At 40.6% G+C, this 27953-nt stretch overlaps 1 protein-coding gene across 1 annotated transcript in view; it reads left to right on the top strand.

Annotated features, from left to right (window-relative positions):
- The window catches only part of LOC122800252 (protein Daple-like), a 475569-nt gene that overhangs the window by 23187 nt on the left and 424429 nt on the right, over window positions 1-27953 (top strand). The window contains exon 4 of the mRNA XM_044069743.1: window positions 14941-14992. Within this exon, the coding sequence (XP_043925678.1) occupies window positions 14941-14992 (52 nt within the window). The remainder of the gene's footprint in view (window positions 1-14940; window positions 14993-27953) is intronic.

Raw genomic sequence — 27953 nt, 5'->3', positions numbered from 1 at the left:
AACTGTTTCCTCACTTTCCAGATTTTCTGCAATCCCTTTTGAATCAGGACACCATTCATCTTGTTCCACTCACTGAGGTGGAGGAAGTGGTTTTACTCCAGAATGTTTTTGATTCCTTGGAAGGAGGGTACATGGGAGACGAATTCTGATCTTTCTCTGCTTAATACCTTTCTCAAGGTTCCTTCTTTCTGGATGTTATCTCTTCAGACTTTGTTTCCTCTTCTTCTTCTTCCCAAGACCTTTATGGTTTCTCTAGACCTCATCTTCCTATCCTCATTCACCCTATCTTCTGTAAATTTTTATGTTTCTCTGCTTCTTCCTTGCATTTTCAGTTCTCTGTTTTGCCCTTTGGCCCAAGAGTATTTACCAAATGCATTGCTGCTGTCACTTCTTTTTGCAGGCTTTGGGCTCATTCAAGCCCTTTCTCACAGCAGTCTATTGTAGGAACTACAGTTTATCATTTGTCTTTTACACAAGCTGGAGTTCACCATAAACCTACAAAAATCAGTCCTGATGCCATTCCAAGATCATGTTTCCCTTGCATGCAGGCTTCAGATCATTTCCGTGCTGGCATGTTTCCCTGCTTCCATGGTTCTATCTCTGACAACCTTTTCCCAGTCTCTTCTTCCTCTTGTCACAGCCAAAGAATTTCTCATTGTTATGGGATTTATGGCCTCCACTATTCCCATGCTCAAATTGGTGTGGCTCCAACATTGCCTCCCACTGGAGTTACCTGTTCCTTTTCTTCCTTGTTTCAAACTTGAGCTTCATTGATGGATTCATCAACTCTTTCTCAATCCAGGACTTCCCTTTCAGGCTCTGATTCGCTCCTGTGAGAGAGCCTCATTTGTGTGGGAGGGGGCTTCTTGTGGCCCCCTAAAGGTCCAGGTTCTTTGGCCTCCCCATTAGAGGCCAGACCACATCAACATAAAAGAGATGAGACCATTGCTTCTGGCTCTGCAAGCTTTTCATTCTCTCTTTCATCCCTGGCCCCTCAAAATCTTCACAGACAACACCACTGTGATATGGTACAGCAACAAGCAGAGGGGCACAAGGTCATATCATCTTTGCAGACTAGCTCTTCCAGTCTAGGATCTAGCTATCCAGTATCAAGTGACTCTTCAGGTGGTTTACATTCCCTCAGAGCACAATCTCATGGCAGACTCTTTGATCAGGTCCAGAACACAGGCTCATGAATGAATGGTTCACATAGATGTGTTCCTGGACATTGTCCATCGGCGGAGTATTCCTCAGGTAGATCTTTTTGCCTCCCCTCTATAAACAGACAACCTTCTCTATTTTGTTACAGAATTACAAGTCCTCTGAATTGAAAGTGGATGCCCTGCTTTTTCCTTGGAAGGGAATGTTTCTGTATGTTCCCCCCTCCTCTGTTGCCATGAGTTCTGCAGAAGATCAGACAGGACTCCCAGATTCTTGCTGGTAACTCCCTTTTGGCCCAGACAGCATTGATTCCCCTTTCTTTCCAACTTAGCTAGGTGCAATCACCACAAGTTACCTGACTGGGTGGAACTTCTCACACAAGATAAGATATCTCTTATCCATCCTCAACTGTACACTCTTCAGATGACACTGTAGGTGACAGTGTTTTTTAGGCACTTCTTTTCTGAGGACTTGCTCTGGGCTCTGCAGGAGGCCAGGAAACCCACTGCCAGAAAATCATATATGTCCAAATGGAAAAGATTTTCTGGCTGGTTCCTCTCACCATCAGGATCTGCTATTTGTGGAGGTTCCTGAATCTCGGTATTTGTGTGATCTGCTTCATGCTGGGTTGGCATGTTCTTCAGTTAAAACTCACCTGTCAGCAATTTCTGCTTGTCTGCCCTTGAATCCTCCTCTGGCCTCTCAGTTTGAAGTCAAAGGCATCCTTCATATCAGGCCTCCAAAGAAGCCTATTCAGCCTTCTTCGAACCTCAGTTTTGTGCTTGACAAATTGACCCAGGCTGCTTCTCAGTCTGCTTTTTCAGCTTCCTTACAACATTGTACTTGGAAGACTTCTTCTTTTGGCTTTTACTTCAACCAAGAGAGTGTCTGAACTTCAGGTTCTTGTGACTGTTCCTCCTTTTTTAATTTTCCATAGAGACAGGGTAGTGTCTCAGTACTAATCCTTCTTTTATACCAAGGTGGTCAGTAAGTTGCCCCTTAATCAGTCTATTCATTTCCTTCCTTCCTTTTTTCCTTCTCCGCAGTTTGCCAGTGAGAATGTTCTTCACACCTTTTATTTGCATAGACAGCTCAAGTATTATTTAGATAAAAACTAAAGTAATTCACAAACCTGAGCAATTTTTTGTTTCTTTTCATTCCAGGACTTTTGGTTTGGCTGTTTCAAAGCAAACCATCTCCTTCTTGATTTCTAAGACCATTTACTTTTGTTATTCTTTTCACGGCAAATGACTTCCCTAATCTGTAAAGGCACATTCTACTAGTTTGGTTTCCTCCTCTGGTGACGTTTTCAAGGGTTTGGATATCAACTTCATCCTTGAGCCTGCTACTTGGTCCTCTGTTCATATTTCACTAAACATTACAAGTGGGATGTTATTTCCAGGGTGAGAGCAGGCTTTTGCCAGGGCTATCTTGCATGCATTTGTAGAAAGCACTTACGTGCCTTCCTCCTCCCAGGCTTCTTCTTGGCTCTTGTACTCACAATTAGGTAAAAAGTATTGCAACAGTGATATGGAAAGACATAGTACAGTTGTGTAAAATCTTACCATAAGAGTAGATATCCTTCTCTTCATTGTTGCAGTATTCAGTCCCTCTCTCCTTCCCCATCTGTTCTAGCTCTTGCACAGTAGTTTTATTGCCCTCCTAGTCAAAGGGTCCTTTGTCCTTTCTTTCTGCCCCTTTTCATTCTGGCTGTACATGTCCTCCTTTGTCCCTGAGGGTTTTCAGTTCCTCCTGGGGCTATTTCATTCTGAGTGTTTGCATCCGTATAGTACCTCTATGCCTTATACCTTGAGCAGGGAGCATACATGTGACGTATGGCACCTGTAGTAGCTAAAGGCTTTGATATACTGCCTGGATGTTGGGCTATCCTTGGTAGGAGATCCCCTAGTTAAAGAATACTGCAACAGTGGAGAGAAGGACATCTGTTATGGTAAGATTTTACATAACTGCCCTCTCTTTCCCTGCCTCTGGTATGAGAGCATTCCATGGCACAGCAGTCACACAGGCAGCCCTGAGGGGGGATCTTAATTGGGTTGTGGCCCGAACCCTCATCCTGGTGGTGGATGTAAACATGTACCATGACTTGAAGGCATCCTGTGCCATACACCTGATGTGTGTGCCTCCCTCAACACACACACAGCCCAAGAGTAATACCATCACTGACTTGAGATCACCAAGCCTATGTTTCCTCAATCCTATGGTTATTAGTGTCATGCAGACCTTGGTGTGCATGTAAGCAGATCAGCTAACTACTACCACCACCATCATCAGCATCACCGACCCCCTTTTTCCCATTTTTCTAACCATAACCTTAAAATCCCCCCTTCCCCCACAAGCCAGAATAAGTCACTCAGTTCTACCTCCCCCTGCCTAGTTCCTCTAGTGTCCAGACCACTAGCTACACTCAAGTTGTTTGGGTTGCAGTCAAGGTTTTATATGTCTACAATGATAGAGAAATATATTGACATGATGCTCTAAATGTGCTTGAGAAGATCACCAATGTAATAGGTGACAAGTTCAAAGATTTTATTAGCAAGCACTTAACCAGGATGCAGGAGGCACAAAAAAAAAAAAAAACAAAGGAAATCTTGGCCTCTTCCTTCATTTTAGAGTAGTTAGTGACATAACCCCCAAGATTTGAAATAGTCTAGGTCCATACTGTTAAAATAGAAAACCACCCTCTCTCAGACACATTTATTGTATCCTGGTGATGAAAAGAAAAAAGCTAAAGCAGGCTAAAGCAGGCATACTGCGAAAGTAGCGTTGCTAAAAGCAAGACTAATTTTGCCAAATTTTTTTTTCAGTTTAATAATCTTTATTGTGATGAAATATTTTCAAGCAAAACGTCAGTGTTCTTACCAAAACACATTTATCAGCTTGCAAAAAAGTACCTTCAACTTTGGTATTATCTGTGTCAGGCACTAACACAAACTAGAAAGAGCTAGACAGAACAAAACAAGAGGAAAGGAAAGGGGCAAAAAAGAAACAACAGTTAACAGACAACAACTGACAAGGGAGTTTCAAAGATCTAGGATATGTCTGGTTTAATTTGTGTAGTGCTATTCTCCCCCACCTCTTCCAAATACTGCACCTCAGCATTCAGGTGAACTCCTATTATAGCATGTAACTCCACTACTGGGGGGAGGGGACAAAATACTTGTGGGTTTAAACCACCTTCCCTCCTCATGAACATGGCAGTATCTGCCTTTGACAAAGGCCATTCAGACAGTTCTGTATCCTTTTATTAAAATGACATGGTTTGTGGCATTCACAGATATTTGGTATCCAGATATATCACAACCAGATATTTTCAACACTTAATTGATGCTTCTGAAAAAGTGCCATAACTTCCAGGAAAAGTTGTACTTCCTCATGTGAATAGTATATTTTGGGAGACTATACCATATGCCCATAAACTGGTGTCAGCCTTTTGTATGATGTCATACACTGTTTTTTCAAGTTTAACTGCCTTCTTAATGATGTCCATTGACTTGTATAACCTGTTAATTAATCTGTGGGGCTACCATTTCAGCTTTTAAACTTCCTTCTCCAATTCCCTCCAGTTTGGGACCTCTTTATTTTATTTTATGGCAGCTTATCACATTTTATCTTTAACTTCTTGCATGCCAAATAATTCACATAAATGATAATGTTGTTGGGATCTGGGCCAAGTTATAGGTACAGAGGTCCCAAAAAATTATGTTTTAATTCTGTTTCAGGATATCTGTCTAACCGCTTCATAAAGTGCCCTAAGTGTTATCTTGATTTTCACATGGCAAAAAGGAACTTCCACATTTTAATTTTCATTACTTTCTAATGCCCAGTTATACGTTCCTACAATGGTCTCAAATAGTTGGGGAAGGCCTTCTTTCCTCTTACTCCATAAGACTGTCTTGTGATCTTCACCCAAGGAGACCAGTATAATCCAGGCTACTTCTTTCCATATGAGAGTAATATCTTCTTGCATGCCATAGACAGAACAGCATTAAGTGAGTCACTCTTCAATAATGACCAATCTGGCAACCTCACATGCCCTGTCTCTGGGCAGCAAGAGTTGCTTCTTTTCAAAATGTTCTTATTATTCTAAGAAAAAAATAAAGAAAAAAAATATTTCCCAGGGAAAGAGAGATAGTTTGAAATGCATACAACACTTTTGGAAATCAGTACATCTGAACTTCTGAATTATCTGATTAAACTCCACATACAGCATCCTGCTCTTACTAGTGAGGTCTTTACACTTTAAAACTTTCATAGGCAAGTTCGGTAATATTGCTCAAGCATACTCCAAGATATTTCAGAGACATATGTTTCCATAACTGTGGAAATTTCCTCTCTAAAAAAAGATAAACAGTTTCAGTAACAAGAACAAATAATCCTGGTTTACCCATCAAAAACATTTTCAGCATCAAAACTGACCAGCAATAATGGATTAACCCACCTTTTATGCTTCCTCCATTAATAACAGTGTTCTAATCATATTATCAAATGTTTGACTTCTGGGAATAAATTCACATTCGGCTTATATGCATCAACCAAGGAATCTGTGTTCAGCCCTGATGCCAAGAGAGACATCATTTTATAGTCTTGTTGAAGGACAGAAATTTGCCTATATGAACTGGGGTTCAGAGGGCCTTAACCCTCATTTGAAATCACTGAAATAAAGTAATCTTTCCAAGAAGAAGGCACTTTCAGTACCATCAATACGTCATTTATTGTTTCTGTCAGTTTCAGTAAGATATGCTCTTCTTCCTCTAGGTTTTGGAAGGCCACTCAGAAATGTTCTCAATTGTTCTATACGCCTGAGTGCCATTAAAGCCTCAGCCTGTTTGATAGACAGCATGAAGACCATGCATCTACTTATAAATTTCACAGATCTCATCTGCATATTCATATTCACTCTTTTTTATTTACAGTCTTTTATACCATTGCTGAAAAATATTTAAAATTTGCTCAGGATTATATGTTACCTTGCCAAGTCATGGGTCGTGAACTTGTCTTATATTGGACTCTACTTTAGCCTGTCATAATTAAGCACTGCTTTTTAACAGCTGTATTTTCTCTCCACTAATTTATTTTCCTCTGATTTATACCTCCTCCAGACTTTTAATTCCCAGTAGCTATTAACTGTTGTTGGTGAAGCTACCTTTTCTGTTTTTCAAGTGAAAACAATATAACTGTGCTTTTTTAGTATGATATGTTATCTCTTCTCTGCATTATCTTAAAATGATCCTATTCCTTTAATTTTGCTTAAGGCAGCATAAAAAATATTTCCATTATACTTATTCAGAGATAACCTTTCCTAGAACTGCCTTTGAAAATATACATTCTCACAAAACAAATTCTCGAATGCCTCAATATCAGCCTGCTATATAGGCACTAACATATTCAGCACTGTTTGGAAAATGATCTGAAAAAATGTTAAAAGTTGCTAGTTCTTAAAAATACATATCCTATCTATACCTAAATATATTCCCTACTGATAAGTATATTGGGGTTAGGTATGGTCGTTTCAGAGATCAGCCACCAGAGGGAAACCACCTTTGAATTTCTTTAGGCTTTCAGACAGGGATAAGGTTAACCTTGGAGTAGTCTTTGGATGTAGTATAATTTATGGGTTCATTAGTACAAATTATGAGTAAAAAGGTGACAGTTTAAAGGTCAGATTTGATCAAAAAGGGTTGACATTAGTTGGTATGCAGGTAATGGCAACCTTTGTAAGGACAATGTCAAGTACATTATTCCCATGCTGGGAGCTTTGAAAATTTGATCCACAGAGTATCATACCTCTCAACTGTACAGATTTATGCAAAATGTCCAGATTTTTGCCTCATATTTTTGGTCTGTTTTTCATAAAATTGTGGTTTTCTGGCAAATTAGTGGCAAATCATTAAAGACTGAAGTGAGAAAATAATGACAACCATTTCAGTTTCAGACTTCATACCCTTCAGAAAATTCATGCTAATGCAAGACCTGTTCTGTCAACTTTCTAAGTTTGTAAGAGCAATATTTAAAAATTGTCCCTATTTTATGTCCCTTGTCCCACTTTTATATATAGCTTTGTCCAGATTTCTTGCTCTAAGAGGTTGAGAAGTATGCAGAGTATTATTTTTATAAGGTGTTAAAGACATTGGCTTCTTCATCTGATGTGGTATCATAAGGCTGTGGCCACTTTACTATGCCTCATGAATGATGCCTATATGAACTTTTGTGGTTTACTGTCATGACCAGAACCTTTTGAAGCACAGACAGTATGCATATTAACTGGTAATTTGTTACCATCTGTCCTGTGCACTTGACAGAGGCTTCCATGTACATGAATATATAATTTTATGTAACAATTTGCATTATGGCAGTAGATAGCCTGTCTAGTCTTTTCATGAAGTTAATGCGTTTCTATAATTGCAGCCCTCTTTTCACCTGTCCCATGTATTCTTGACTGCTTTCATACATTACCAATCTATCATCCATTCTGTTTGCTGATCCCATGGGTCCATAACCCTCTTCTCTTTTTCTTTGTGTAGAATAATTGCTTTTGTACATCCTGGAAGTATTTTTTTCTCTTCTGTGATATTTTCCAATCTTTTCTTAGCCGGGCAGACCTTTCCTTCCATTTCTCATTTTGTCTGTTTTGCTATTTGTGTAAAAAAACATTTTTTTCCTTTCTTGACCCCTTCTGCTAACTCACTGTTGATATACAGCTTTCTCTTCCTTTGTTGTTTTTATGCTTGTCTCCTTTTACTTTCTGTCAACTTCATCCACCTTTTCTGAAGCTCTCTTCCACATCTGGTGTGAATTCTCTTTTCGCCTAATCAATGACTTTACATTCCTATGCAATCTGTTTAAATTTTTCTTTACTTTTTTGACTTTTCATTATATCCTTGTCCATGGCTCTGATTCCATTCAGTCCATCCAATGCCATTGAGTTGTATCCACCTCCTGCAGCAACCCCAAAAGCAGCATCTGCCATTTGCAGTATACTAGGTTAGCCGGGAATGTAAGTAGATTGCCATCTATAACCTATCGGTATATTTTTCCACTAGATCAGTATCATCCCTCCATGAAACTGCACAGCATTGTCTTTTGTCCTTGATTGTTTTACCTTCCATGCCACTCTAAACCAAACAATGACATGCAACGGTTGCCTAGCATATTTTATTTTATTTATTGCAATTAACAAGTTAACTCTTTGGAAGAGAACGGTGCTTGTCACCATATCACTAGCACGATTCCCTAACAGAAGAATGAAAGATCACAAGAGAGAACATCAAAAGACTGAACCTGGAACATCGAAAACCTGGAAGGTCGAACAGCAAAGAACTTGATTGTGTGGGATCATGGTACAGTGAGAATTGGGGTTTTGCTCCTTTCCCCATTATAGTACAATCTTAGAGTGTTTGTATATAATTATTTGGGGGTGTAGGGTACACAACCCCACCCCGTAGGGGGGTGCAGGGGTTTTTGCCCCTGCTGTAACACAGCTGTTGTGTTTTTGCTTTTGAACTTCTGAGGTTTCAGTGTACCTGGTTCAGTTTTTTGTTGTTTGCTCTTGTGAACTTTTGTCCTTCTGGTAGGGACTCCACTAGCACATACAGTTTTAGACTGAGTTCAGAAAGGGCTGTTACTTTTCATGACAATTCTACATAGCACCAAGGGTGTGATGTTATGAGGAAGTATGTTTTGGTCTACTCTACTACTACTAAATCATACATGTAAGAATGTGAATGATTGCTCTGTCTGTCTCTGGGGCCATTTGTCCTTTTTATGTTAGTAAATTCACTGCGTTTGCAGAACTTAGTCAACTTTATGATATTTATGTTATTATTGTGACATTTATTTATTGAACATAAATGGAAATGTCTCTATATATTTTAATAGATTAGGTATATGTCTACAAGTTGTATTGAATGTAACAATTTCTTGCAATGTACAGTACATTATCTGTAGCAGTATTTTTATGTATGCTTCAGGAGTCGGAAAGAATCCCACAGTGAACAGATGGTAAGAGCTACAGCCAAAAGGTTCAGATTCCATAGGTTCATAAGTTCATAGGAGGTTACTAGGCTAACGGCCCTAGAGCCGTTTACAAGGCCACTGGTGTCCAAGTTTGCCTGAACTTCTGACAAATTCTGAACAGTAAGAAGCCCAGTACAGAACCCTGTGCTATGCCAGTGGTGACTGATCTTTTGAAATAGTCAAAGTCACCCACTTTGACAGTATGTGTCCTGTCAGTGAGCCAGTTGGCTACCCATCTGGTAATGTAGGTGTTAATTCCCAAATGGGAGATTTCCTGTATACCACTTGAGTGGGGGATTGTGTCATATGCCTTGGCTAGGTCAAGATAAGGCAGTATGCACTGTCTTTCCCTCGTCCAGGGCCTTGGTCACTTTTTCTAAGACGCCAACCATGTTTAACAGGCATGATCTCCCTTTAATGAATCCAAACTGGGTTAGGTCCAGGGTTTGGAGATTACATATGTCCTTGTTAATAAGGTTGGTAATGATTCTTTCCATGGCCTTGCAGACGAAACTAGTCAAGCTTATGGACCTATAATTCTCTGGGTCGGTTGATGGTCCCACTTTGTGCAAAGGGATTACTGTTGCTATACTCCATTCCACCAGAACATAGACAGTTCACAGGCTGTGGTTAAACAGGGATCCAAGTAGGTCTGCTAGGCCATGTTTTAAGTTGCTTAAAAGGTAACCTTGGATGTTGTCTGGTTCCATTGATGCCATGTTTTTGGCCTTGGAGAGAGACAAGATGACTTGCTCTCTTGAGATAATAGGCTGAAGAATGGTGGCAGGTATACTTTGGAGGATGTCTAGAGAGGACAGGGGGAGTGAAGTTTGCTCTAAATCTGTCAGATAGCAGATTGGCTATTACCTCCAGTTGAGTATGGATGGTGCCATCCACAACCAGTTCAGTGCATAGCTGGGTATTCCCTTTTAGATATTCCCTTTAAGATTTTGGACATAGTTAAAGAATGTATTGTGATTATCCTTAGCTATGGAGGCTATTTTTGCTTCATAATTTGCTTTGGAGGACTATCAAGATCTCTAGGTCATTTGTTTAAGCTAGAGAGGGATTTCTTCCTCTGCTGAGCCAGTTCCCTCTTGTTCTTGGACATAATTTCTTTCTGTTGTTGTACAGCTTGTTTATATTAGGGGTCCACCAGGGTGGCGTGTTTTTTGGCAAGACCTGATTTTAATCTGATCAGGTGCAACTGATTCTATACAACTGCTTAAGTAGTTATACAGGGAGCATTGGTTTGGGAGTCCATATTATCTGCGTTTGAGGGGGATTTGAAACTTCTTATAGCATCACTTTGTAGGAGGTACTTTTGTCTTTGAAAAACTCTTAAGCATTTTTTGAGCTTGATGTGGTATTTTGTATTATAATTACATTGAATGAGACTGATTTATGGTCTGATCTTACCAGAGAGGAAATCATGCAGGAGGGTGCAGTGCTCTCCCATATTAGTGAGTATGATGTCCAGGACATGTGAGTCTCTTGTAGGTGTGCTGACTAGCTGTTCTACAGCATTTGCATTGGCAAAGTCCAAGAATCTCTTAGCCAGCTTGTTTGTGGCTGTGTATGTTTCCCAGTCAATAGTATGATAATTAAAATCACCCATAAGTAAGATGTGGGCTGTATGGCAAGTGACCCCAGTAAGTCCAAATATGTGGTATGCTTTTCCTGTTTCATGGAGGGGGACCCGTAACTAGCTATAATGTGGCAGGGGGTTTGCCTATACTTATTTGGAGATAGAATAGCTCAACAGAGTCATACTGTTTGACAAGTTTCAAGGTGTAGTTATCCTTAATGAAGATGGATACACCTCCTCCTTTGGTTCTTTCATGCTCAGTTTGTAGTCTGAATGTTGAAAGGCATTGTATCCTGCAAAGCTGGACTGCTTTCTGTGCCTTTGAACCAGGTCTCTGGTGACTAAACAGATGTCAGTATCTTCCAAAGTGAGGAGTGCTTCCAGAGAGTGCATTTTTTGTTTAGACTCCTAGCATTAAGCAGCAGTACCTTGAGTTTATCTCGAGAGGATTTTGTTATTTTGAGAGGTTGGTTATTTTGGTACTGCCTAAAGGCACTATAGGGGTGGCTAATACCTTTTCCAGCATCCGAAAGCTTAGAGAAGACAGGTGCAGACCATCTCTGACAAAGCAGCATGGCCTGTTGACCATGTCTCCCCAGGCTGATGGCTATTGGATCCCCTTGGATTGAAACCAGAAGCTAAGTCAGTTGTTAAAGTCAATCATTTTTTGTTTGTTTTCTGGCATCATCCTAGCTGATACCTGCCAGTGACACATAATCTGAGAGCTCAGTCATGTCTCTCTTCATATAGTCCAGTGAGATACTTCTCAAGTCATTCACTCCCACATGAACTATGACAGAGTCAAAACTGTACTTGAGGTTCAGTGATGGATCCTTGCACCTGACAGGCAGCTAACTGTAACCCCCTCTTTATCCAGCCTGGGTAGGGGAACATCCGTGTGTCTCACAATGGAGTCACCTATGACTAATACATTAGGTTTTGTGGTGGTACGCCTTATGGGCTTATTTGTTGAGACACTGGTCTGTGTGTTATTGTGTGTTGTGGTTGTTTTTTGCATTGTTATGTTTGCAACTGTTTTCCGTTTAGGAGGCCTCTGATTTTTTGGTAAGTTACTAGTGAGTATCTTCGCATATGTGGATTTATTTATCATGTCCTTATTTAGTGTGGAAAGTGTGGGTGTGTGCTGCCAACCTGTTTGGCATTCAGTTTGGTCTTATGTGAGAGTCTTGCCACCAATTTCATAGTGTAACTGCACTTCTTACATAAAGTATTTGTTTGTTTCAAGAGTAAGCGGTTGTCATTATACATGAGACAATTGCTACATTGCATCAGGATGCCTATGTCTATCAGGCTGACTGGAAAGATGATGGAAAACTGCTCATCCATGATAGCAGGTTCTTACTGTATGGGTTAATTTGACAGGATTGTGCCGAGAATACAAGAGGGACCTATATTTTGTAAAGGCTAAGGTTGATCAATAAGGCAACACTGCTCAGTGTGCAACTGAATTTCTCCTAGAGCAGCAGAAATGCTTGGAAGGGTTTCACTGACAGCTGTTTAGGAAAAACATAAGCTTCTAGGCTTTTGTGTTTATAAAGAGCAACGCTAACCGCCACCACCTGAAAAGTAGCATCGTGCAAATGCGAGACTTAAATACAAGCAAGGAAAAACACATTTTAAGTTAAGTACCAATCAAGAAAGCACACAATAAGCCTTCTACTAGCAATCCCTAACTCAGACAGGTTAGTTCAGCATGTCTGCCACAAGGGTGCAGAAAAAATGTAAAAAAATGTAATTCAGAGACAAGTTAGCTGCAGTAAAGTAAGACCCCATTATCGGCTAATTTGCAAATCTACAAATCTCCAGTAATTACCACAAGTACAAATCAGCACTTCCTTGCTGTAAATGGCATCAGAAATACTCAGTCTAAGGATGTAAACCTCTTTTTTTGCAACATCAGCAGAATGGTTTAGAGAGACAGATGTATCTTGCAGAAGATACTGCTGCTATTGAACAGACTCCCCACCCACATAAAGTTTAGCCCTGTCCATATTCATGCGCAACTTAGATCTATGGATGGGAAACAGAAAATTTACCCCAGGACTGCCCACTGTACTACTAATGATCAGAGGCAGCTCCTAAATGTTTTGTCCCATGCATGGGTGCCCCTGAAATTATCTATGGTATGATCCCAGTTATCCTCTTTTAAGGTAATATATAATTTATTGACCATGGGATGGGTAAGGCCAATCTATAACCAAATAGGATAGGTCAGTTTGAACACAAAAATGGAAATTGACTAGGTCTGAAATGGTCCATAGGTGCAGCTATGGTAAACTTACCTATGAACCTAAGAACCTCTAATGGTCCATGCATTGTGTTGGCACAGACACCCCCCCCCAAGTGCGCGTGCGTGCACACACATACACACACACACACACACACACACACACACACACACACACACACACACACACACACACACACACACACAGACACACACACAAACAAAAACACAATGTCCTGATCTATCCTGTCAATTTTCTCCTTGGCCTCATTTTTCATGGCTTGTTAGAGTCGGTCAGTAATGCCAGACATTAGAGTTTCATTCTTCTTATTCATGATACACAAATGGTTGCACTATTAACTTTTTAAATAACTCGGAGAAACTTCATTTAATTTAAAACAACTCTCTGGGGTCATCTAGTGTTCCTCCTGGCTTTGTCCTGAAATCTTGTGTGACCATTTACAGGTATGGCATCCCCACACAGACACACACCCATCCTGCTCAACTGCCCCTGAGTTTACAAAATTATCCTGATTTTGCCTCTTATATGTGCCCTGTCATTTGCAACTCATAGACCATTGCTATAAGTCAGTGATGCCAGATATTAAGTATCATACTTACAGTTTAAGAAATACACTACAATACAAGCCCTCATCAGTGAGTAAAGGTCACTAAAGCTCTGGTTTAATAGCAACATGCTTTCTGTGCCCAGGGCACAGAGTTTGATAATTTTCCCCCATTTTACTTCAGATGTTTTTTGACTTATGGTAATATTTTAAAAATATCCTATTGTGTAATTGTGTAGAGAACTAAATCTTGGTTGCAGCTCTTTTTTGTATTAAGGGTATAGGGTTCAAAGGTTTTTCCCTTTTCATATTGTGGTTTACTATAATCCTGTATATCCCTGGTGTTTAGTGCCCCAACCATCCATATGTCTTTTGTGTTAGCAAGGTGTTGTTCTACTAATTTTTAAATTAGTTCTCATGTCTAGCGTGTGACCCCCCACCTGCCGATACATCTTTTGAAAGTAGCTCTGGTGTGTTGTGTTCCACTCTACTTATTCATCCTTCATGCTGCCAAAATGTTTTTCTATTAACTTTTAAAGTAGCTCTAGTGTATACTGTCCCCTCCAAATATTGCAGGGTTTGCTTGTTAGTCTAGGTGAGTTTAGAGGTATGACCCCCCCCCACCACATATGCACACAAATTCAGCCCACCACTTATTCAACCAGTCTCATGGTTGTATTCAACCATTCAGCTGTGCGTACATACTTTATTTACTTACCTCTAACTAATTTGCCTGCTTTGACCACTCAGGCATTCACAAAGTCTCACACATACACATCGCTGACCTGAAACCACTCATCCCCTTGCATACACCTACACATATGCAGCCACAGATATACAACCATAGTCACACACACACACACACACACACACACACACACACACACACACACACACACACACACACACACACACACACACACACACACACACACACCTCACCAACTACCTATCTGCTAAGGTGTCTGGATTTACCCCTAACATGATCTCACTCATTGAAAGTGGTGGGTGAACACAGACTTGCCACTGTGCATCCGAGCTAGAGCACTACTACAGGCCTGTCTCAGAACCGGAAATGGTTACTATGAGTGATAAAATGTGCCCCCCCCTTGTGGTGACATTTCTGAATCTCTCTCTTTGTGTTTTATTTATATCGGCTGCTTTCCCTTACAAATGACATTTTGTGATTGGTGTAGTGTTTTTGCTAATGGAACAGAGATATGTATTTTACATTCTGGAAGTTTTTGGGTGTGTGTTACTGTATCGTGTAGGTAATACTTTTTATGGCAATCTTAACAGTTTTCTTTCATTTTTTTCACTATTTATTTATTTATTTATTGCAGTGCCAAGCCATTCCGGAAAGAAATTTCAGAGTTCTTGGAAAGAAACATTTAGGTAAGCATACTTAATATGGGATCTGCAACAGAAAGGGAGTTTTTATGGAGCAAACAACAAAACACGCACGCACACACACACACACACACACACACACACACACACACACACACACACTACATGCAGACACAAATCTCTTAAAGGGTTGTTTTTATAATAAGGAAGAATCACATTTACTAACAAGGAGGTTTTTAAAGTAGCATTACATCTGTTCTTCTATATGTCATCACATCTGCCTGTATAAGATCTCAGGGTATTGTTTTCCTGTAAGCTTGTATTTGTGTCTTCTTTTGGTGTGTTTTATTTTTATGTACTTCTGGGAATATGCTGTTTGGTAATGGCCTTTCTGTACTGCTTATGGTGAACTCCGGGTTTGATCATCATTACAGTTTTGAGTTTTTGGAAAACTACATGGTAATGGGCAATTTTAATTGTCAAAATTAAATGAAATGGTAGTTATGCAGCTGAGTGAATCTACTGACCCTAGTTCTTCTGATATGTTAATTCTGGCTTGCATTAAACCAAATTATGTTCTTATTGATCACTGTTGTAGTAGCCTAAGCTATGTGAGTTATATCCTGCCAATATCCTGCCAAGTGTTTAACAGGTGGCCAGCTTCCAAAGCTTCATGGCACCTTCTACCCACCCAAACAGCCAAGCATGTTGAGTTGAGCTGAATAAAAGATGTTTTGAGTATGAAGCCCTTCAGAGTTTACTGTTGCTGAAGAGTACACTACTCTGAGGCTTTTGAGGATTGACTGTCGGCTTGTGCTTTCTTTTGCAGTTCCTGGGTAGAAAACCTTCCATTTTCTTATATTTACTGATGTTTTATCATTTTTCTCTTCAGGAAAGTTATTTTAAAGCTAGCAGTGTTGTGTTTTAACAGACTCTTGACTGTAATGTACTTTTAAACAGAGCACACTTTTTTGTGTCAATTTTAAAGTAGTGCAAACTGAAAACATATCATCTGTGGAGAAATTGTGTTTCATTTTCCATTCTGGGGCTGCCATAGTGTTTGAAAGGCAGAGGTGATCAAAAAGTGTGATATAAGGGACACACTGATCCAGGGAATTTGTAAGATTTTGAAGATTTTGCAGCCCTTCTTTTTCAAATTATCAAAGGGATTTTCTTTCCCCTCATCCGATTTGAGCAAACAGCAGATCAGACTCTTTTGTTTCCTCCTGTCTGTCATCACATGCTGTCCCAAGGAGTGATAGAACCACGTCCTCCTTCCCAAGTGGGGAAGGGGTTTTAGTGCTAAAAAAAAAAAGAAAATGCTTGGAGACCAGTTCTGGATATTTCTTTCCTACACCTGTTTGTGACAGTGCCCAAATTCAAAATGATGTCACTTCACAACCAGTTACCTCTTCTTCCTCTTTTAAGTTCCCTGGTAAAACTAGACTTAAAAGATGCTTATCATTGCATCCCTATTCATCCAGACTTCAGGTGTTTCTTAAGGTTTTGTGTGTCTGGATCACATTATCAGATCTGTGCCTTGCCATATGGAGTATCCACTGCACCAAGAGTCTTCACAAAGTGTATGGCTCTGATTATAGCTCATTGCAGACTACTTGGTGTTTACGTTTTTTTTCCATATTTAGATGACTTTCTTATCTTTGCAGAGCCTTTTTTCAAAATATTAGTAGTCTTTTGGGTGAGAAATCTCTTTCACAAGCTGCCATTCCAAGAACATTCAAAAGTCTTTTTTGACTCCCTTACACAGGATTGTATTCCTGGGATGTCAGCTGGACACCTCACTTCTAAGAGCTTTTCTTCCATATGAAAAACTAGATAATTATCTAGATCTATTTCTAAGGTTTCAATTCAGACTTCACTTACTGCAAGGGAATTCCTCAAAATTTAGGGTCTCATGGTCTCTATGATTCCCATGATACTTCTGACAAGACTCCACATGGGAAAGGTACAGGGGTACCTGAAATCTCTTTGGTCCCAGCATCAACACCCTTTATCTTCTCAGATCCCAGTATTGTGGTTTGTCAGAAGAGAGGTGTTTTGGTGGAGGCAACATATATCCTTAAATTCAGGTCTCCCCTTCTCTGTCCCTCCTACAAAACAGTGAGTCACCAGAGATGCTTCAGACTTTATTTGGGGAGAAGTTTTGGGAGGGATAAAAGTGCAAGGGGTTTGGGAAAACAAGGACAAATGCAAACACATAAATATCAAGGAGATTCTTGCGCTGCTCAAAGCTCTCCACCCTCTGAACTATCTTTGGTGCCCAGAACCTCTTCAAGTGTTTATAGACAATACCACAGTCATGTCGTACATCAAGAAGCAAGGGGGAACCAGGTCATACCCCCTTTGCAGACTAGCCATGATAGGTTGGGATATAACCTCAGAGCACAGTCTTACTCTACAGGCATCCAACATTCTGTCAGAGCAAAATGTTGTGGCAGACAAGCTATGCAGGGCTAGGACAGACTCTTATGAATGGAAACTAGATCAGGGGGTCTTCCAAGATTTGATCCGTCTGTGGGGAATTCTACAAGTAGACCTCTTTGCCTCCTCTCTGAACAATCAACTAGAAAATTCTGTTCCAGAACTTCATGCCGGAAAGCCTGGAAGACAGATGCTTTTTAATTTTACAGGAATGTTCCTGTATGCCTTTCCACCCTTTCCATTAATATCTAGGGTACTTCTGAATATTTAGAAAAAATCCCCCAAGATTATTGTGGTGACTCCCTTCTGGCACAGGCAACTGTGGTTGTCCCTTCTTTAGGAAATGACAGGGGCCAATTACCACAAGCTTCCTCATAGACTGGATCAGTTTACACAAGAATAGTGTTTGATGCACCCCCAACTTCATTCATCTTCAGTTGCCTGCCTGGATGATAGGGTCTTAATTTTATTTAGGTGCCTGTTTTCTGAAGATGCATAGCAGGTACTAATGAAGGCAGGAAGGCTTGCCACTAGAAAATCATGTGATAGCAAATGCAAAAGGTTTTCTAGTTGGTGCCACAATGTAACCAGCAGTAATTCAGGGCTAGTTGTTCTGTGGCTTTACGGTATTTATGTGAGTTACTATCATATGGCCTTTCTTATTCCTCTATCAAAGTTAATTTATTGCCATTTCAACATGTCAGCTCATGGATCCTCCTCTTTCAAGGTAGTTTCATGACAAAATATTCTTGAAAGGGGTTTTGCATAAGAAGCCTCCAAGTAAACTAGTGACCCTTCCTTGGGATCTTAATTTTGTGTTTGAGCAGCTGACACTTGCTCCGTTTGAGCCAGCTAACTTGTCTGACATGAAGTTCTTAACATGGAAAGCAGTTTTACTGATTGCTCTGACCTCTGCAAAAAAGGGTATCTGATTTGCAAGCTCTTATGGTGAGTCCTCCCTCATTTTCCATAGGGATAAGGTTTCTTTGAGAACTAATCCTTCTTTTATGCCTAATGTAGTATCCAAGTTTACTTTAAGACAAACTATGCATCTCTCTGTTTTCTTTTCTGAAGCAAAAAATGAGTGAGAAAGGATACACCGTACCTTGGATGTCCACAGATAACTCAGGTCATACCTTGACAGAACTAAATCTTTCATATCTTTGGATCAATTGTTAATTTCTTGTGAAGGTAAGAAGAAAGGACAATCTGTGTCAAAACAGACTGTTTTCAAAATGTTGCTTAAGGCTATTACCTTTTGCTATGCTCACCATTAACAAATCTATTCCGGGGAGGGTCAAGGCCCACTGTACCAGGACTTTGGCTTCATATGTGGATTTTTGGAAAGGACTGGAGCTAGAAGTATTCTAGAAGCTGCTACTTGGTCCTCTGTAGATACATTTACAAAGTACTATAAACTTGATACATTCTCTTGGTCTAGATCAAGTTTTGCTAGGATCATTCTGCACAGGCTCCTGGACTGTTCTCCCACCTCCTCTCAAATATAATTAGTTATGGAAATCTATCCATATGTCTAAGGCTACTGCAGCAGTGATCAATATGAAGAACATAGTATAGTTGTGTAAACTGAACTTATCCATAACAGTCCCTCCCTATATCCCCCTTGTTTTTGGTGTGTTTTTTATGTTAGGGTGTAGACATTTATTTTTTTGTTATTCCCAGCATTGTCCTTTCAGGCTTGAGCCTCCCTATGTCTGCTGACAGGAAAGCTCTGAAAGGCTCTGCACCCAAACTTGTCTTTTAGTCAGCTGATTTTGAGCTGCCGTCTGACAGTTTGAGTGAGTGGAAGGTACCTTAAAGCTTTGGAAGCTGACTGGCTGTTTTATCCACAACAGGATATAACCATATAGCTAAGGCTACCGCAGCAGTGATCATTCGAACATGTACTGTTATGGTTAGTTCAGCTTACACAACTGTGCTTTTACAAAGATTCAGAGTAACACAGTGTTTCCCTTACACTAAGCATATTTTCTGTAGTCTTTGTTTTAGCTATTTGTCACGGCTGTCATGTCTTACACTCTAGTAATGGTGTGTTCTCCATGTTAACACAGTAACACACTCCTAGTTCTTTATTTTCCTCTTCCTATACTTTTTATTCTCACTCTTTTCTGTTCTGTCCTTCTTTAGCATCTCCAACTCTCTTCCCTGCATGGTGCTGAATGCCCTGTTTGACAGGTTCAACTTACTTTATTCTTTTTTTTTTTTATAATGTCTGTTGTATACTGAATATAAAAAAAATCCAAATGCCTGTCCTCAATAGATGGATGGGTTAATTGCATATTTTTTTAAATAATATAAAAGGGGTCTAGTACCCCCACTATTAAATTACAATAAGAATTGTGAAGCACAAAACATAAACATTTTTCAGAGGATACTAATGTAATGAAAGTACCCATGTTTCCCAAACCAAATAAGGACACAGTTAACACAAATAATTATAGACCTATAGCATTCCTTCATTTGGAGCTTAACATTTATGCAAAAAATGACTAGAATGACCATATTGCCAGGTCTGGTCCTATAGCAGCAGCAGCAAGGGTTTATAAATCATAGAACAGGCAATTCAGACTTGCTAAGAACATGGTTAAATGTGGAAAATTTATGTTTGCTCTAGAACATGAATGCAGGGTCAATCTTAACTGACATTAACAAAAAAAAAAAGAAAAAGCACCTTTTACTGGATCAATTGACCTTTTATTTGGCATCTACTGGGAACCATGAATGCCTCCCAAAAGTTTGCTTTGCAATGCCAGTTAATGTACAAAAATCCTAAAGCAATTAATGCCACAAATGGGCACATGTTAAGAACTGTAGATCTAACCAGGGATATGCAACAAAGATGCCCACTGCCCCCACTGTTGTTTGTTATAGCCATATAACTATTCATACAGCTCTTAAAACAAACCTAGCTATACATCTCCTAGGTGAAAATCAGCTATTCTCCACATAGTTTGGAGATAATTCTGTGTTATGGTTATCCTACCCTGAAAAGAATGTAACTGATGCATGAGCAATTGTTCAGAAGTTACATCATATCTCGGGACTGGAATTGAATTAACATAAAACTTTGACATTCCCATTATCAAGTATACCTAAATCATTACCAGAGTATCCCCAAAATGGTTTAAAAAGAAAAGGTGGTTCTCAAATGCTGTCATTTAGTAATCATTCTGATGTATGAAGGGCTGATTCAAATACCAAACCATTGTTAGAAAATTTGTTGTGGGCTGCAAGAAAAGGTTCCCCATCCTCACAAAATTACAAATAATAAAGATGTATGTTCTCCCTAAAATTCTGTTTTTGCCCCAGCACCTCCTACATTTTCATAAATCCAAATGTTTGAATAAATTCCGTTTGACTTTTTAGGGAATGGAACTCATTGTGGAATATAGAGGAAAAAGCCTGTAAACAGGCACTTGGAAGATGAAACATTTACAAGCAGGGGCCTGGGAGATTTACCATTTACAGGCTGTCTGTGTCCATTAGAGACAGAGGTGCCAAACCAGGGATGAATTTCCTGTTCCCAGTCCAGCTGTCCAACTTAGACTTTAATTGGATTAGGGAGGAATTCTGCTTCACATGGATGGGGAACCTGTAATAGAGACTGGGTAGTCTCTGAGATACTTACCTAACATGAACTATGACTGAGTCATACTAGTACTTGTGGTCCAATGACCTGAGTGCATGCACAACGTGGCAGATCCTAGCCCCTGATAAGTAACTGACCGTGACTTTCTTCTTACTCAGTCTGGTGAGTGGGACACCATTGTGTCTCACAATGGAGTCTCCAATAACCAGAATGTTGGATTATGTGATGGCTTGCCTTATGGGCTTAGAAGTAGAGGCTGCATGAGATATGTCTGCATGTGTTGATGTGGGAATTGTTTTGAAAGAGTGCATTTGGAGCTGCTGAGACTATTTTTTATGTGTATTTTGTCTAGGAGGTCTTTGGGGTTTAGGAGAGGTACATTTGAGTGCCTCAGCATATGTGGTTCTATATGATTGCTTTGTATTGTGTGTGATGTGTGCAGCGTGTGTAGTACTGACAGCCTTATTGACATTTGGAGTACTTTTATGTGAGAGCTTTGCCTCCAGTGGCATTGTGTAAATATATCTCTCGCATATTATCAGTTTGTTTGAGAATTAACTGGTTGTCTGTAAACATGAGGCAATTTCTGTAATCCCTCAGGATACCCATATCCACTAAGTTGGTAATGGAGATAGTGAGAAAGTTCATATCTGTGACAATGGACCCTTTGTTATAGATTAGACAGTTGGAGTGAGACTATAAAACAATGTAAGGAATATCCGGTTTGCAACTCTGGGAGCAGTGCTTGTCACTGCAAACTAGTTCTGTATGCAACTAGGTACTGGTGAAATTTGATTCATGCTTTTACAGGAAAAATGTCACTCAGCATGTCTGTACAGGGCACTGCCAAACAGTTGAGAGAGAAACTACTAAGTAGACCCTGATGATTTATGGATGAGTTAGTTAGGCAGATATTCTGAAGTCAGAAACAAATCAAGCAGCACTTAATGAAAACAAAGAATTTGCGTGTCAAGAATGATGAAGAGAGGAATCGCATGACTGGTTACTGCCTGGCTGCTACTAGTGCTGGTCTCACAACAGCTTCTTTGCTTCTTCTCTCACCAGAAGCAAAAGATTAGCACCAATCCCAAAATGAGAAGCAGGCCACAACCTGTTTGGTGATCTGCAATCTTGTCTGAGATGATGCACGGGTCTGTAGGCTTGTTGTAGCCTTTTCCTGGTAGATACCTTGAACAGCAACCGGACCAATCAGGAACGTCAAGCGCACACACTCACTGTCCAACCAGAAACCATCAGGAATCAGTGCACTCTGCTCCTTCTTTCACCAGGAGCAAAACAAAAGAACTAATCCCAAGGTGACTACTGAGAGGCAGACTGTATGCTCTCCAGTAATTGATGATCTTGGAGTAGATGTTCAGATTTTAAAGGTAAGATGGAAAAATGGGTTAATATATTAAGAGCTGCAGTGTGCACTAAACAGTTAGATATGAAAGGGGGGGTAACTTAAGCTTTAGCTATCTAAGTGGGGAGCCATTAATTTTAAAATATCACGATAGATTGGAAGCGGTGGGCACTTTGTATTCTAGTTCTATGGAATACTGTGGGATAGCCAATGTGTTTAAATAGTTGAAAGGGAGTGATTTCACAAAATTATAATTTTGTGCTTACTCATAACAGTTAATGAAAAGGGAGAGGGAAGAAGATATGCGGTCAGATTTATTTACTTATCTATTTCACATTTGTTAACCAGGTTAGTCCAACTGAGTTTGCAAACAAACCCATTTTCAGTGGAGACCCGAAGGGAAAAGCCCCAGCAAACACAAGTAAAGATAAAGTGACAATATACAAATATTAAATAATAATCACAATACAAAATAATTGTAAAAAAAAGAAAAGGTTATTAACTATTTGCATTGCATTGATAGTAAGCAACCCATTTTCTGTGGAGACCCAATGGGAAAGAGCCCCAGCAAACATAAGGAAAGGAAAACATAGAGGACAAAAACTATTAAAAATAACAATGCAAATATATAATTAATTATAAAGAGAAAAACAAAAGAAAAAATTAAGAACATTAAGGGTTGCACTGATAACAGTGGGATAAATTTACTACATATAAGAGTAAAAACAAAAAAGATAATCGTTGTTCAAAAGAAGGAAAATGTACAGACATTGATAGGAAGTGGGGGGAAAAGATAAATAGTGTGGAGAATGGAAGGGGAAGAGAAAGGAGGGGGCTCTAGTAGGGCTATAATAGTAGACCTGCAGGTTTAGGAGATTAGCTTAAGCAGAAGTTACTAACAGAGAAAGAAAGTTAGGAGATGCAACAGGTTATACAGTAGGACAGACTACTACATGTGCTCAAGGCAACAGCATAATTTCAAGTTTAGTAGGTGGGATTTAAGCTCCTTTTTAAAACGGGGAAAGGAAATGTTGGATATAATATGGAGAGGGAGTTTGTTCCAATTTAGTGACATAGAGTGTTTGTAAAGTAGTTTGCCAATATTCCTTTTGGGTTTATAAACTGAGACAAGATGCTGATCAGCACTCCAGAGAGGCTGGGGGGGGGTGGAGTAGAGAGTAACATGGGAGGCGAGAGCAGGGCAGGCAAAGGGGTAGTTGAGTATGAAAAAGGTAGTGTGGAATTGCAATTGTAGGAAAGGTGTGGAAATTCCAGCCACTGAAGTTTGTTTAGTGAGAGGCAGTGATGCGATGAGCGTGGTTGATTTAGAATATATCTGGCAATTTTGTATGTTTGTTCCATTTTCTACATTGAGGTAGTTTGGATATTGGTAAGGATGGGAGAAGCATATAGAAGAATAGGTAAGAGAAATGCATGCACAAGAGTGCATTTAGTGGCGGTAGTGAGGAATTTTTTGTTCTTATGAAGTAGTCCAAGTATTTGGTGGGTTTTTTTTGATGGGCTGTTGTATGTGCAAGTCAAATTTTAGTCTGTCATCAATTATTACCCCAAGGAGTTTGGTGTATGAGGCAGAGGAGATAGTGAAGCCACCTAGATAGGAAAGAGAAAAGTTGGATTTAAGGTGAGAGAGTGTATGAGGTAGGAAGAGGAGTTGAGTTTTCTTCGGATGAAGGATTAGTTGATTATTTCTGAGCTATTTTTCAACAGAGATAAATGAATTTTGTGTTAGTGTGTGTAGTTCAGAGATAGTATTAGAGATAGATAAGAGAATAGAGTCGTCTGCGTATTGTATTATAGATGAGAGACTGCAGGATGAATGTAGGTTGTTGGTAAAAATGTTGAAAAGGAGCGGTCCGAGTATGGAACCTTGGGGTACTCCTGTTTGAACAGCAAGGAAGGGTGAGAAAGCCTGCTGCCACCTAACAGCTTGTTTTCTGCCAGTAAGGTGGATTGGAACCAGCCAAGAGTAGAAGGAGAGAGGTTTAGGTCTGAGAGTTTAAGGATGGGATGAGACACAATGTCAAAAGCTTTAGACTAGAGAGATCAAGGAATAGACAGGAGACGAGGAGGCTGTTGTCCCTAGCTTCTGCAACCTTTTGAGTAAAGGATAGTAAGGCAGTTGAGGTACTGTGTTTAGGGCGGAAACCATGTTACGAGGGGATGAGGAGATTTTTGTGAATGAGATAGAACAGTAGTATGTATACATTTTCAAAGATCTTATAGAGCAGTGAGAGAATAGCGATTGGTCTATAGTTAGAGGGTTCAACAGAGTTGCCACCTTTGTGCAGAGGAGCGGTATAGAAGGATTTCCATATTTCCAGTACGGTAGATTCCTGAATGGAGCAGATGATTAAGATAGATATAGGATATGCAATACAGTCAGCAGCAATTTTCAGAAATTGAGGGGGGAGTTTATCAGGGGATAGAGAGCATGGTTTTAGTTTAAGAAGCAGGAATTTGATATATTTAGTAGAAACAGGTCGCAAGGTAAGAGGCTGAGAGACAGACAGCATAGAGGTTTAGGGGGAGGTGAGGGTGACACAGAAGAGTAGGGATGAGCAGAGTTACTTTAAAGGTAGGAGTTTAGAGATGCTGTCAATGAAGTGTTTGTTGAGTAAGTGTGCAGTTTCAGAGAGAGACTGATAGAGGAAAGGGTTAGGGATGGTAAGAGAGACTTACTATCACATAGTTGATAGCACTTCATGCGACAGACATATGTGCGAAACTTATTTAGCAGAACCGTAAGTATGATTGCCACAATGTCGAACCTTACAATAGCGAGCATTCACTGTTGTAAGGTTCGACATTGTGGTGCAGATCGCACTATAGTGGGGATTGGTAAATGTACCCTTTCCCTCAACTGTAGTGCGATGTTGGAGTTTGTATATATAAATAGGGGGGTGTGGGGGGTGCAGGGGGGTGCCCCTGCAAAAAGTGTATTTTAATGTTGAGTGGAAGTGAGCATTTCAGTAAAGTCGACATTTCAACTTTACTGAAATGCTTACTTCAACATTTTTGTGTTCAGTGTTCTGATTTCTGAACATGTTAGTTGGACATCTTAACAATGGAACACAGTGGATTCAACTATGTGATAGTAAACCGGTAGGAGAACTAGTGTGGAGCAGGGAGTTGACAGTACTCCAGAATTTTTTGGGGTTATTTGGTTGAGAACTTTGAAATTTAGTGAAATATTAGTGTTTATCCAAAATAATAAATTTTTTTACATGATTTCTGAGTTGTGACCCTGGTTCTGAGGTTGTCCTTCTTGGTTCCAGGCTCCCACTCCTCTTCAGGCAGGCCTGCTTTTCGGGTGATGGAGAGGGTGCTTGCTTTGAGAAACGCTCCTCCGACATCGGAACTTCATCCTGCTCCCTCTGAGCTACAGATACCACAAGCCACCCCCCTGGGACACTGGGAGGAGAAGCCTTAGGAAACCCCAGTTCAGGGTACCCATCCTTCCGAGTCTTCCTCAGATAGTCCCACTGAAGCACCTCCTCGGAAGAAGGTGTGCAAGAGGAAGCACATAGATTCTCCTGAAGAGTCTTTGACAGAAGACACAGACTATGATGATGGGGAGGGGTCCCCACAATCACCCCTGGATGATGTGTCCTTTGGAGACATCCTGGAAATATTAAAACAGAGGGTGTCTGGAAGCCCTCCAACCCTTCCTAGGAGTCCATGTTTATGCAGCCTTTTCACTCCTGGCCTTCTACCTCTTGGGTGACCCCACCTGCCAATGAGTTTATCCAGCTCATCATGCAGCATGCTTGGCAGAACCCTGACTCTGCTGAGGCCATTCCCCGGAGACCTGATAAGATCCCCCCCCCCTCGGAAGAGCAGCCACACTGGTCCAGAGGTTTGCCAGTTGACACTATAGTGGTGGCAGCGGTCAGTAAAAAGGATCTAGTGGAAGAAAATCCTACTGTTCACCCACCCATTAGGGAGTCTCAGGCTGTGGACAAGTTGGGGAAGTGAGTTTTTGCTTCAGCGACCTTTGCTGTCCGGTCCCTGAACTACTTGGCACACTTCATGATGCTCCAAAGAGATCTGATACCAAACTTTCTCAATCCTTCACGAGTCAAGTTTCTGACGAGGCACGAGACAAAGTTGCCTCTGAACTTGCCACCCTTGAATCTGTTTCCAATTCGTCCATGAGGTTGCTCTCCCACACAACTGAAGGAGTGGCCAGTGCTGCGGGTGCAGGCATAGTCATGAGGAGTCATACTTGGATGTGCATCTGTGACCTCGCAGACTCCTTCAAGTCCTCCGTTTTGAATGCTCCTATTGAACCATCTTCCTTATTTGGTTCTAAAGTGAAGAACACATTAGCCAAGTGCGAGCAAGATGGGAAGACTCTGTCTGCTGTTGGCCTATGTTTTTCCAAACCTCCATGCTCTTTTTACAGGAACCAGAGGAGTGGGAAAATCTGGCACAATAAATCTCAGGGTTCTTTCCGTAAAGCATGTGGCGAGGATTCCCCCAGAGGCAGAGTTGGTTTCAGTGGTGGAAGATGCCCCTTTAGGGGCATTGGGAGTCCCCAAAAACCAAGACTCCAGGGATTCCTTCTCTTGGTAGTCTTATCAACACTCCTGAAACATTGCCAAATTGCTTTCCTCTGGAAGCAGTCGGGACTTGTTTTTCTCTGCACCAAACTGCCTGCCACTCTATTACAAACTATCGATTGGTGCAGAGAATAATCTCCAGAGGCTACTACATCCCTCTAACCTCCCGTCCAAAACCTACAAAAACCCTTCCAGATGTTGCACCCAATCAAGGGGAAAAAGTGATTTCAGAGATAAGAAAGCTGTGTCAAAAAAGAATCATCCAACCAGTCCCTTCAGACCAATGTGGATCCGGGTTTTACTCAAGATTCTTGTTGGTGCCAAAGGGACTGGAGACCCATTCTGGATCTCAGACATTTAAACAAATGAGTTGTACAAACCAAGTTCCGCATGGTCACTATTCAATCCATTCTCCCATTTTTAAGGGAGGATGTTTGGATGTGCTCGATAGACCTCTGGGATGCATATTACCACATCAAAATGGACAAATGCTCCAGGAGTCTCCTTCACCTCCGGCTAGGAGCCAATCATTACCAGTTCTGACCCTGCCATGCGGTCTCTTGACAGCCCTCAGAGTATTCATGAAATGTCTAGCAGTGGTGACAGCTCATTTATGACTTCAAGGATTCCAGGTTTTTCCATATTTAGACGATTGGCTCCTCTCCGCCCCCACTAAGCGTCTTCTGACTATGGCCCTCCAATACACCCTTTCACTAGTGGAGTCCCTAGGCATCACTGTCCACTGGGAGAAATCCAACTTAGAACCTACCCAACAGCTGGAATTTATAGGGGCAGTTTTCGATACTTGATCCTGCCTGGTATCTCTACCGTCTCACAGGCTTCAGAGGTTAAGATTGCAAGTGCGTGTGATACTCTGTCAAAAAAGGTGTCAGCAAAGGAAGTTCTCCAGGCTCTGGGATCCATGGCTGCAGCCATTCTGATAGTTCCTCTGGCTAGGTTACACATGAGACTGTTACAATGGCTCCTATTGTCCCAGTGGTTTGCAAA

Source organism: Protopterus annectens, chromosome 4.part0 (assembly GCF_019279795.1).
Source record: "Protopterus annectens isolate FY-2018-M chromosome 4.part0, PAN1.0, whole genome shotgun sequence".
Lineage (NCBI taxonomy): Eukaryota > Metazoa > Chordata > Ceratodontiformes > Protopteridae > Protopterus > Protopterus annectens.
Note: the sequence above shows the minus strand (reverse complement) of the source record. Positions and strands in the feature narration are given on the sequence as shown.